At 43.5% G+C, this 13,529-nt stretch overlaps 1 protein-coding gene across 1 annotated transcript in view; it reads left to right on the forward strand.

Annotated features, from left to right (window-relative positions):
• LOC137371427 (ferroxidase HEPHL1-like) overlaps positions 1-13,529 on the forward strand; it is a 118,185-nt gene that overhangs the window by 67,124 nt on the left and 37,532 nt on the right. The window contains exons 7-10 of the mRNA XM_068034009.1: positions 1,636-1,775; positions 1,861-1,992; positions 2,840-3,051; positions 8,892-9,042. Of these exons, the coding sequence (XP_067890110.1) occupies positions 1,636-1,775; positions 1,861-1,992; positions 2,840-3,051; positions 8,892-9,042 (635 nt within the window). The remainder of the gene's footprint in view (positions 1-1,635; positions 1,776-1,860; positions 1,993-2,839; positions 3,052-8,891; positions 9,043-13,529) is intronic.

Below are 13,529 nucleotides of genomic sequence, written 5' to 3' on the forward strand. Positions count from 1 at the left end.
ACATATTTAATTAGTATTGGCAATAGAAACATGGGTGGTAATCTTAACCTAACCCTCCTGGTGAGAACTGATGTATTGGGATTGACTGCCTGTTCTACACCCTGCCTGATTTTACTATCTACTGACTTCAGTGGAGGGTAAAATCGAACAGGGTGTAAAACAGTTGACTGATCCAGTGCTGTCAGTTTCCCGCTGGGCAGGTTAGATTAAAATCACCTCCATTGTGTCATTATCAGAATTATAGGTTCACCTAATGCCCAGTATGAAAATCACAGGGTGAAATTGGACCTCATTGTGCCTGTTTTTTTGGGCAGGAAACAGGGGCATAGAGGTTCATTTTGGGGGTGGGTGTGGTGGCAACATCTGTGCCTGAACAGCCTCAGGAACATGTCTATCACCATATTGGTTCAGGTGCTGGGCAGGCATCCCCAGCAACGGCCTAAAATAGACATTAGGCCCCTAGAATAATAAAGTGCTTAATGCTAGCTTCTGCACCCATTCATTAAAATTAATTTGCTCTGAGGTGTTGCAAAAAAGGTAAGTTTAAAAAAACTTATCTTAATGTGGAGCCAGGAGAGCAAGGACTTCCCTGCAGCTACAGCATCTCTACATTTCACCATTTTGGATCAAGTCCTCTCTCAATCTCTTTCCCCGTGATCAGTTGTAAAGTCTCTTTACAGCCCTAGTTTCAGATTTATTCTCTTCAATATGCTAATTGCCTCAATGTTTACAAGGAGGCAGGGAAGGAGCGGGGAATATTGTTAGCACTAGGGAAACCCAGAAATACTGGGAAAGGGGAAGTGCTGCCAAATATTTTTACTTAGTTTCCTGCAAGGCAACCAGCCAGATTGTGAGGCTGGTTGGCTGCCAGGAGGGAAAGCCAGATAAGCCTGTTGTTCAAGGCAACAGGAGGGGTGGGGGGAGAAATTGTAGAGTATTTGGGGGGAGATTGCTATGGGGGGAAATGACCAGTGGGGGAGGGGGCGATGGATCATGGCAGGAGAGGGTGCAAGACATTGAATTGTGGGCATGCAGGTGAGCTTGTGGAGCTGGGGGAAGCACTCCTGCTTCTCCTGGCCACAAGCAGTACTGGAAAATCACTTAACTGCTACAGCCAGCAGTTCTCACCTCTCTCTAGCTGCCGTGTTTCCCAAGCCCTAGGAAGCTTGGCCCACAGCCGTTAACTCCACATGGTTGCTAAAATCTGAGGCATACAGCCTCATTCAAGTATTGTATTTAAATACTTCCTGAGCCTGAGGAAACCCGCGCAACAGCGGTGCATTTTAAATCGGGCTCCTAATACACCCCTGTGGGTACCCGATTTAATGTAAATGAGGTGTCATCTCTCTCCACTCTCACACCATGATATCTGTCACTGTAAAGAAACGTGGGCAGGGTGTGTTGGGATATGTTTCTTGTATTTAACTATTTAACACCTCTGTCCCCAGCCCTCTCCTGTGTGCCTTTAATATCGAGTGTGAAGTTTGGGTAAAAGATCTTTTTGTACATCTTGACAATACTTCTACCATTACAAAAATGCTTATTCATATTTTTGCAAGGAGTAAAATATACTCTCCAAAAAATATCTACAGACTCTTGGCACTTAATGTAATGTGTACTTTTAATTCCTTACAGTGATTCGGAGATTTTCTTCAAGAGAAGTACCGATAGAATAGGAGGAGAATACTGGAAAGTTCATTACGTTGAATATATTGACAAAACCTTTAGCACTAGAAAAAATCGATTACAAATGGAGGAGCATCTAGGAATACTTGGTATTATGTATGATTTGTTTTTTTAAAGGTTTATGTTACTTGAAAGCAAACAAAATGACACTAATTTTATTAATGCTTTTATAAGGCCCAGTAATCAAAGCTGAAGTTGGAGACACCATTTCTGTTACATTTCTGAATAATGCAAACCGTGCCTACAGCATTCAGCCTCATGGTGTCTATTTTACCAAAGAGTATGATGGAACAAACTATGTTGATGGTAAGTTTAATGCATCACTTTCTGTTTGCGAGTTCCTGTTTTTATAAATTGCACTTTATTTTTAAAAAAAATACTGTATGCTCTAGAATAAAGTTTACAGAATTATTCGTTGGAATAACTGGGATGTATCCTCTCTTTTTCTCCCTTCATTCCAGTGTTGAAATTGAGACTGCACATTTGCCTGCTCAAATTGATAATAGCTCATTTTTGTTGCCTTGGTGTCCCAATTAGGGGCTCTTGCAGATTTATAGAGGCTGAGAAATCTCACAGAAATCCATTGGACTATATTCTTGCTAGTTTTAGACTCCATTCTATCCTGCAGGAAAACCTCGGACAGGCAGCTAAGGTGGGAGCTTCATTAATCTGAACTAAAGGGGACAGGGAAGGGTGCCGTGCCATTTTCTGCCCCCAGGAGCTGCTGGACACTGAATTTCCAGCACACCCATGAAAATCTGACAGGGTGGAGGTCTCGGGTGAATCTGAAGGAGGGAAGGGTTATTTAAGAGGCTCACAGACTTGAAGGATAAGTGTATTGGGTCTTTTGAAGGCATTCATGTTTTTATTTACTTTGCACCGTGAAACGGCCTCTGTGTCTTCAAATTTCTAGGCCGAAATCTCCTTTGATGGTGTAAGCAGAGAATAGGTTACAATGACGAGTAACTGCAGCTGCGTGCAGCACATAGATTTTTTTAAAGACTGCCTCTGATGAGCATGCCCTAGCAGCCATATGGATCATTGCCTGCGACTTTATAAGAAAATCATTGATTCAGGCTGCAAAGAAACATTTAAGAATAGTTCTGTAAAAGGCCATTATTTCTTTTTGATACCGATTTAATTGCAATTTAAGGTTTTGAGAAAAATGGTTCTCATGTAGAGCCTGGTACATCCTTTGTGTACAAATGGACCGTACCAGCACACGTTGGACCTACAGTGGGTGATCCACCCTGCCTGACCTGGATGTACTACTCGGCCACCGATCCAGTTGAAGACACCAATTCAGGCCTTGTTGGACCACTGATCGTTTGCAGACAGAATACGTTAAATCAAGATGGTTCACAGGTATAATAGATTAGAATTTTACTTCAACCCTTTTTAATAAAACATATTTATTACTTTTAATTGTTTTTATTGTTAAAACTTTTTTCTCTCACCTCTTCAGACATTGTGGATATTTTTTTTTTCTTTGGCCTCCTTATCTCGAGAGACAATGGGTAAGCACCTGGAGGTGGTCAGTGGTGTGTGGAGCAGCGCCTGGAATGGCTATAAAGGCCAATTCTAGAGTGACAGGCTCTTCCACAGGTGCTGCAGAAAAATTTGTTTGTCGGGGCTGTTACACATTTGGCTCTCCCCTTGCGCCTCTGTCTTTTTTCCTGCCAACTGCTAAGTCTCTTCGATTCGCCACACTTTAGCCCCGCCTTTATGGCTGCCCGCCAGCTCTGGCGAACGCTGGCAACTAACTCCCACGACTTGTGATCAATGTCACAGGACTTCATGTCGCATTTGCAGACGTCTTTAAAGCGGAGACATGGACGGCCGGTGGGTCTGATACCAGTGGCGAGCTCGCTGTACAATGTGTCTTTGGGGATCCTGCCATCTTCCATGCGGCTCACATGGCCAAGCCATCTCAAGCGCCGCTGACTCAGTAGTGTGTATAAGCTGGGGATGTTGGCCGCCTCGAGGACTTCTGTGGATGTTATAGGCTTATATATTTTCCAATCACCAAGATTTACATTGAAACATTTACTGTACTTGTACTGTGTTTCTCTCTGTGCTATTGTTAGGTAAACATTAAACCAATTATTTTAAATAGGTTAATGTCTACATAGATATATTAATGAAAACAAGAGAATAGCACCATGTATGACAGAGAATTTTAGAAATTGTAAAGAGGTGCACGCAGGAGGATTAAGATGCACCAAACCAAAGGAACATTGAAAAGGGTAGGACTGGACTAGACTTGTGTTGTCCATTTGGTTTGTCCCAAAAGCTAATATCCCTCAATCATCACCTTCCAACATCTACTCAACTTTCCATCTCCATCGACCTGCCTGGGCGTCCTGTTCCACACACTCACCACCCCCTGCTCAAATCTCTGAAGTGGGACTTAAATTCACAGCCCTCTGACTTACAGGAAAGAGTGCTACCACTAAGCCACAGCTGACAGGCTACTACAATACAGTGTCCAGAATTGTACACAGTCCAGCAGACTGTACCAGCCTTTTTCACAAACTCAGCCCTGATATTTACTGGGGGTAGGATAAAGAGCCAGGCGGGGAGGTGGAGGGGTAGGAGGGAGTATTTCCAGATGGGAGGAAGTACAGGTTTCCCTGATATCCTGCAGGAATTAACCATGGGACGTCTTTGAAAGTTTTTCAGCAGGTTTCCTGGTCAATGGCCAGGCAGATTGACGGGTCATTCCTTCGTGGTTTATACAGGAAGCAGAACCATGTATTAATCCTGCACATCACACAGTTGGGCAGCTAGGCCGAAGAGTAGGCAGTGCTTTCAGCCTGATTCAGCGTTTATGAACATTAGCTTTTTTGGAGGCTGCATTGGGAACATGTGTGGATCTAAATTATATCCTCAGTTTTCATGCAAATTAAGTTAGGTTTGTCCCTTGATGAATCCCCAGTGGTTTCTGATCTCTTTACTCTGAGCACTGCTTACCCTTATAAAATGGATACTTGTTTGCTTTCATGCTGTTTGCAATCCAACTGAGACTGACCATCTTTTGCAAGCTGGATTTTGCTGCATTGTTTGACTTATTAGATTTGCGATACAGATTTTAATTTTTACAATTTTGTTAAAGATTTAGTATAGAACTGTTCAAATCCAATACAATTATATTTTGTTTCAGGTGAGCAATTTCTTTTAACCATTTTCTGCTTTGTTACTTCATTTATTTTAAAAATCCCTAATTGCAGGAGGATTCAAGCTCCTGTGGTCTCTGCATTATGACCTTTGAGTTAAATTGAGCCATGATTAGAGATTACCTGAGTGCAAAATCCAGCTGTGATACAAAAACATTGAGTTAAGTGAACTAGGAAAATGGGGAGAAAGAGGATAGACTGGAATTCGAATGAGGGAACAGGACAATAATGACTGGCGATCTCACAAACAACTGGAAGATGCAAGTTAAAATTCTACTCCGACCTACTGCCATAGCACTCCCTGCACTTATGGAAAATATGTATTACCCTCACCACAGATACTTAAATAATTTGACTGTGGCAAATTTGGAAAAGTCAGCTGACCATTTTACCAATGTAGGAGTACTCGTGTGCTCTGTGATTTCTCAAGTATTTTCTTAGTGATCGGGGAATCGGCCTTAAATATTATTTGCCCCTCTTAGCCCACCTTCCTACCCGGTACAAATATTTTTGCATTTGGTTTTCCTTTTAATGTTTGTTTCACTCCCCCAAATTGGTATGATTTGAAATTTTAAAAAAAGTTTCTGTCCCCAGCTCCAGATCATTTATGCAGACAGTTGTAAACGACAATAGCCCCAGTGCTGATCCCTCTGGCACTTCTGCAAGTACCCTCTGGCTATGTGGATGTTTCTCTATTCATCAACAACTTTTTGCTTTTTTGAGGTTGCCAATTTTCAATCCACCTCTTAGAAGCCTTCCTACTTTTCCATGTCTTTATACCTTGTGGACTAATTGCATATGTGGCACAGTATCAAAAGCCTTGCTGAAACCTAAATGTATTGTATCATAAAATTTTATCTGTGAATGAAAAGCCTATGAACATCCAGGAAAGTTAAAAGTCATGGACAGAATATTAGCTGTCACTAATTATTCAAAGAGCCATATCAAATTTGATAGCTACGTTCACTACAGTCAATGTAATTTATCTATCATAGAATCCTAAAATAATAGGGCTCAATATTAAAGGTCTCCACAATAGGTAGGAGAAGATAGCGTGAGGGGGAATTAAATACTTAAATATGGGGAACACATCACCAACACATAGACATGTGCATGTGCCCGCCATCTTTATAACGACAGTGGATTTTGTGGCCTGCCATGGAGAGGTGGAACACCTCATTAACTTATTTAAATACGTTTCCACGGTGCAACTGGGAGTCCAATTTAAAATTTACTGCTTCTGTGCTGATTTCCCTGGGGTCAGGTTACCTGACAGTGAAAGATAGATTGGAATGTCAGCTGCACAAGGTAAGTGCTTTTTAATAATAAAAACAAGAAATGCTGGAACCACTCAGCAGGTCTGGCAGCATCTGTGGAAAGAGAAGCAGAGTTAATGTTTCGGGTTGGTGACCCTTCTTCGGAACTGACAAATATTAAAAATGTCACAGGTTATAAGCAAGTGAGGTGGGGGTGGGGCAAGAGATAACAAAGGAGAAGGTGCAGATTGGACAAGGCCACATAGCTGACCAAAAGGTCATGGAGCAAAGGCAAACAATATGTTAATGGTGTGTTGAAAGACAAAGCATTAGTACTGATAAGGTGTTAATGGACTGAATATTGAACAGCAGCAAGTGCTTTTTAAGCAGTCCTTGTAGGCCAGTAGGAGCAGGAGTGTTCTCCGCTGCCCTTCAAGGAAGTCTTTGGCCTCCCCACTGCCAATTGTGACTTCTCTCTTGGCCAACACAATTGCTGACTTCCTACCCTCTGATTGCCTGGAACTGTCTGACTTCCTGCCACTGCTTTTCCTTCCAGGCAACCAGCCATGCTCTCAATTTGGCCAGCTGCCGGGGAGGAAGTGGATCCAATAAATACATTTTGTGGAGTTCTTCTGCCATTTTCAAACTTTTCTGCACCCTCCCCTGCTTCATGTAAATATTGAGGCCTTAGAATTAAATACTATCTTTTAGATAATATAAAATTTTAAAAATGAACTTAGAAAAAAACAAAATTGTCTAAATTAGCAAGCATTTACTCAATTAACAAAGATGTGTCAATCAGCGTTGACAAGACATGTCGTGTTATCCACTGGCTTAGATTCTGATTGAAGTGTCTCATCACCACGGTGGAATTGGATTCTGCCCCTATCCGATGTTTATTTAGTAGGCTTGAAGGAGATAGAAAAGAAATATATTATTGGTTTTGAGTGGGCTAGTAATGATTTTACATTAATAGAAAATAAGCAATTTACATATAAGGTGCAAATTTATGTTCTCCCCAGCAGCAGGTTTGAGGTGGGGAGAGCATATAATAGGGTAGGATGGTGGCCGGGGTTGGGGGGGCACCCCACCATCCCATCTCCCCCACCATCCCATCTCCCCCACCATCCCATCTCCCCCACCATCCCATCTCCCCCACCATCCCATCTCCCCCACCATCCCATCTCCCCCACCATCCCATCTCCCCCACCATCCCATCTCCGCCACCATCCCATCTCCGCCACCATCCCATCTCCGCCACCATCCCATCTCCGCCACCATCCCATCTTCCCATCTCTGCCGAAGTTTAGTCCGGGGTGGGAAGGCCTGTGAACGGCCTTCCCGGTCCGCTGCCAATTGAGGCCCTCGACTGGGTCATTAATCCCTAGTTAAGGTCCTCTTCCAACTGCAGCCGCAGTTACCCATACGGAGGGCGGCCATGTCTCTGCATGGGAAGCACGGCATGAAAAACCGTGCAGGCTGCTTTCTGGCTGCGGTGGGGAGGGGTGTCCCTCATTCAAAGGCACTTAGTGCCTACATGAGGGTCCTGGCATTGGGAAGTGGGCGAATCCGCTGAGAGCCACCCTCCTGCTCTTGCTGCCAACCACTCTCCCCTGCAACCCCCACTCCATGAGACCTGTCCCACCCTGACCTACCTTGAGCTTGGTTCCAGTGCTGCTCCTCAGTGTCTGGCCACCTATGCGGTGGTGCTGCAGCTGTGGCCTGTGATTGGCCGGCAGCTCTGCAAGGCTGGCACTTCCGATGACTGGGTCCTAAATCCCATGGAAGGCCGGAAGGTAAGTGCCTGACTCTGTCGAAGAGACAATGTGGGGATCTTGGCATCGGTTTCCCTCTATGTCGAAACCCCTGCTGCCAGCATAAAATTCCACCCATTGTGTTCAGTGAGTGAGCATATTGTGGAAGTTACAAAAGTTGCTGCGATTAATTTTTGTGCATATGCATTTTTAGTTTTTATTTAAATCAATATTTCCATAGACTACGAAGAGCCATGGAGCTTGTTGGTTTCCTTGCCCTAGAAGATTATTATTTGTAATTCCTTTCATGTAACCAAGCATTTTTTTTTTTCTTTTTTGCAGTGGGAAGTTTGTGGTAGGGCATCTTACATTGTGTATCTGTTAATCATCATGCTTTTTTATTGTGTGTTATTGAATTTAGATACGGATCATTAACTATTTGTCCACAGCCCTTGCATTCTTCCAGGAAGGGGGGAGATCTTGTAAAATATTGTTCTTAATTGCGAGGGCTTTTGATAGCTCTTTATTTTTAATGTTATGGTTCTTATTTCTGAGAAGTGTCTCTTTCTGTTCCTTATAAATTGAACCATATAACTCCACCTTCGTGAAATGTAGCCTTGTACTGAACTTGTTTTTGATTTGGTATTTTCTTTCCTTTACCCACCCCCACCCCCCCACCCCCTCACATCCTCCGCTACGGCATTATGAGCCACGCTTAGTTGCCTTGCTTAGATTTCTGGTTGCTACAAATAAATCTGAATTATTTGTCAGTAGATCTGAACATGGCCATTTGCAGCTCTGTAGTAACTGAACAGAGTTAATATCTGCACTGCCTTTGTTTGCAAATCTATCCACCTAGTCCCATGTCATAATCACCTTTACAGTAGCACAGTGTACTGCAATTCATTTGTGTTTCTCATTTGGAGTGACACTAAATATGTAATGTTGGTGGTTTGCAGGTTTCCACAAATTTCAGCATGAAAGTTCTCTTCCATTTAATGTCTACATTTTTTTTGTAGAAAGGCATCGACCAGGAGTTTTACTTGCTGTATACAGTTTTTGATGAGAATCTTAGCTGGTATCTCTCAAAGAATTTGGAGACATTCATTCAAAATGCTACTGCTGTCGATCTGGAGGATGAAGAATTTCAAGAATCAAACAAAATGCATGGTGCGTGTTTGTCATGGGAATATCATTGTTGTGTTTGAACACTATGTTGGCGCATTGCCATGCCACATTCAATAATATATGGTCGGTGAAAATCTAAATTTTAAATGGTTCCATTTATAGATTTGCTCATTGAGAATTGTCAGTGTTTCCAATGCTAGTGTGTAATAGTGCAGTACTAGCATTACTTGTACAACAGGGAGCCTCTAAATATGCTGCCAGAGAATGGTGGCAGTAAAGCATGTGCACAAAGTGGAATTCATAAGCCTCCTGTATTGCTGGAAAATTTTCTATTGATTGGAAAGAGCGGGTGATATAAGAGGAAACATCTTTTTTTTTTAAAAGGTGGCTCAATGGGTGAATGTTCCAGAATGTTCTATAAGGTGTGCTGCTGAGTCATGCAGGCTCAACAGCTCTTGGTTGATTACTAGATCTTGTTGAGTTTGCAGTTGCAACGCTTCATTGACCTCTGTCTCTGGGTAAGTGTAAGAGCAGAATAGACTTTACATATGATGGCTTTCCAGTGATCCATATTGGATAGTGGAGGTGAGGCCACCATATGGCTTGAATTTTTTCCCCTATCCGACACGGCAAAATAGTACGCTGGCACTCCTTGACTAGGTTTACACGTGAAAATGGGCATCACCCATGAAAACTTAAGTCACTATCTGGAGTAGAGAGAAGAGAAGTGGTGGAGAGGATGCTGCAAGAGCTGTACTTTTGGATCATCTGCACAGGGTGAGGGGTGACCTTTGTAATAATCTCTTGGTTTAAACTCTTTGACCGTTTTTTTAAAACTGCTGCTTTAGGAATTATCAGTCCTTTTGGTCTGGCCTCAAACACTCATTTCCCACTGTGGTAATTCAAAGCTACTTCACAACATTCTCAACAAACTTCAACTGTTTTCTGACATCTAGTGCTTGCACCTCTGTGATGATTGATACTGAACTTGTAACTACTATAAAGAAAATGTCTGTTCATTGAATTTAACTGGTTTTATGGCATCACATCAGGGGCTAAAAATTGGTCTTCTCCCATTTTCGGGCATGGGGATTGCGATTCGTGATCTATCCATGCCTTGTCCCATAGAAGGTCATGCTGTCTCCTCATTAGCATGATGGTAGCATTCAGCAGAGCATGACCTGCACTTCTGGCTGGATGAAAGTTCAACAGGGAGCCCAGCAGCCTGCATGGCTGCCATGTGGACCAGATAGCCTGCACCTTTTAAATGGGAGCTGTACTCGTTATAAGGAAGCTGCTGCTTGTAGTGCAATTGGCTGCAAGTAGAAGCTAAACAAATGGAGCACCAGGGAAGTTGAGTGGGCTCTGAATGGATATGGCACTGGAGACCTTAACGATGGCAGTCAACAGAAAGAGAGAGGCCATGTTTCAGTGGTGGTGGGGGGTGGGGGGTCGGGGGGGGGATGCCCTCAAGACACACTCTTTGAAGGAATTAGAAGCAGGTGCTGGGGGAGGTCAACTCCTGGAATCTGGCCTCGTGGCTGGTTTGGAGACGGGGAGAGCATATAATTGATTGGGATGGTGGCGGTGGGGGTTTCCGCCACCATCCCACCTCCGCTAAATTTTAGTCCGGGGCGGGAAGGCCTGTGAACAACTTTCCCGCCCTGCCACCAATTGAGGCCCTTAACTGGGCAATTAACTGTCAATTACAGGGGTTAATTGTTCTGCTCTGAGGCTGCAGGTCAGGTGGCACAGTTCAGTGACCACCTCCTTGGTAAAGTGCAACTTCTGAACACACAGCTCCTGGCATATGTACAGGTAGAAGTGCTCCCTGAAAACCCTAGGTGGGCAAGGCCTCCGGTTGAGAGCCCTTCTCCGCCTCCTCCCTCCCTCCATGAACAGCTTGTCTTCTTTGCTGCTTCCGTTCCATCTCTCTCTGATGCTGCAACCCAAGGGGGGCTGTTATTATAGTCCCCATGACTGGGAGCAATTGGTGTGCTCAGAGCCCTTGCACTTTACCAACTTTTATGAATTCCTCCAGACACTGCTACTTCCAAGAACTCAGCAAGGCCAGTAGAAAATAATAAGCAACTAACCTGAAAGTTGGATGATGATCCCTTTAAGTAGCGCTGGTGGGGATTTCTCATGTAGCTGAACTCATGGTCAACTATGCGTATTTAAAAGAGGGCATTAATTCAAGCAGCAATGCTGAAAATAGCAGGTCAGGTGTCAAATCAGTGTTAGACTCTGAGTGTCGTCACAGTGTGCTTGCTCTGCATACTTCCAGATGACAATTGGAGCGGCCGTGCCAGAAGTGGGCAGAACTGGTGCAGACATGATTTTTCTACTAAATCAGCTGCTGTAGGACCGAAACTACTGGCACCATGGACCCGAATTTGGCAGCCATTGTATTTTGCAATGGTGCTCTTCAAACTTTGAAATATATTAGAAACTGACGTCAGCACAGATATGTCAGTCTTTACATATGTCACTGAATTTTATGGAAAAGCAGCCTTTGAGCCAATTTTCGTCCAATCAGTGCCCATTTTATTTAAATGAATTCCACTTGTAAAACAGATAGTGAGAGGTAGAGATGTAAATAATATCACAAGGTAGTTACAGGTGAGGAAGGCCATTCAATCCACCTAAATTCCATCTATCAAAAAAGACCCTAAAGTACCTTCATAGTAACTTCCACCAACTCACCAAGGCTCCTTCGACAGCACCTTTCAAACCCACAACTTCTACCAACTAGAAGGACAAGGGCAGCAGATGCATGGGAACATCACTACCTGCAAGTTCCCCTCCAAGCCACACATCATCCTGATTTGGAACTATATCGCTGTTCCTTCACTGTCGCTGGGTTAAAATCCTGGAACTCCCTTCCTAACAGCACTGTGGGTGTACCTACCTCACATGGACTGCAACGATTCAAGAAGGTGGCTCATCACCACCTTCTCGAGAGCAATTAGGGATGGGCAATAAATGCTGTCCTAGCCAGCGAAGCCCACATCCTATGAAAGAATTGTTTTTTTAAAAAAAATTGTTTCTGAAATGTTTCCTGATGGTTCTAAAATTAACTTTTACTGGTTAAAACCTATGTGTCAGCCAGACTCAGTTGGTAGTAGTCTTCTGAGTCAGACGTTTTGGATTCAAAAATCTAAGGTGATACTCCGATGCAGTACTGTGAGAGTGCTGCACTGTCGGAGATGCCATCTTGCTGATGAGATGTTAAAGCGAGGCCCCATCTGCCTTCCAAGTGGGACATAAAAGATCCCATGTCACTATTTCAAAGGAGAGCGGCTAGTTATCCCTGGTGTTCTGGCTAATATTGATCCCTCAATTAACATCACAAAAACAAACATTACCTGGTCATCATCACATTGCTGTTTTTGGGAGTTTGCTGTGCACAAATTGGCTGTTGCATTTCCTACATTACAACATTGACTACGCTTCAAAAGTACACTTCATTGGCTGTAAAGTGCTTTGGGATGGCCTGAGGTTGTGCAAGGCACTTAATAAATGCAAGTTTTTATTTTCTTTTATGTCCCCTTGTTCTGAAGTAATATTCCAGATTTACCTTTTCAATTTTCTCAATACTCTTAAGATCGTCACTCAAGTGTCTCCTGACCAGGCTGAAAAGCCTAAATTTCTCCACTCTTTCCACTCATCGCTCTGGGGATCAGCTTCCTGTCTCTTCTCTGCACTGCTTCAATGCTTGAATGCCTCTTTTGTGTCTCAGCAACTAGAATTGGATTTGATACTCAAGGTGTGGTCTCACCAGAGCACTGTAGAGTTTATCATGACCTCCCCAGGCTTGTATTCTCGTGATTTGGTTCGATAGTTCAACATTCTGTTGCCTTGCTGCTCAGCACTGATTGGGCATGTTAGTATCAGGTCTTTTTAGACACTTATTTAAACCTTTAAAAAATTGTGAATAAGGTTTATAACCAAGGTTACATTATTGAAGATAAGTGTCTAGGAAATTTTTTGGTTTCCTGGATAATTGGGGCTCTTTCTGGGGTAGGTGGGACCTCTACAAACAGGATGGTCTTCACCTGAACCAGAGGGGTACCAATATCCTGGGGGGTAGATTTGCTAGTGCTCTTCGGGGGGGTTTAAACTAATTCAGCAGGGGAATGGGAACCTAAATTGTAGTTCCAGTGTACAGGATGTTGAGAGTAGTGAGGTCAGGGATAAGGTTACAAGGACGCAAGAGGGCACTGGCAAGCAAGAAGTTGGTTTAAAGTGTGTCTACTTCAACGCCAGGAGCATCCGGAATAAGGTGGGTGAGCTTGCAGCATAGGTTGGTACCTGGGATCTCGATGTAGTGGCCATTTCGGAGACATGGGTAGAGCAGGGGCAGGAATAGATGTTGCAGGTTCCGGGATTTAGATGTTTCAGTAAGAACAGAGAAGATGGTAAAAGAGGGGGGGGTGTGGCATTGTTAATCAAGGAGAGTATTACAGTGGCAGAAAGGACGTTTGACGACTCGTCTACTGAGGTAGTATGGGCGAGGTTAGAAACAG

Source organism: Heterodontus francisci, chromosome 6, assembly GCF_036365525.1.
Source record: "Heterodontus francisci isolate sHetFra1 chromosome 6, sHetFra1.hap1, whole genome shotgun sequence".
NCBI classification, from domain to species: Eukaryota; Metazoa; Chordata; class Chondrichthyes; order Heterodontiformes; family Heterodontidae; genus Heterodontus; species Heterodontus francisci.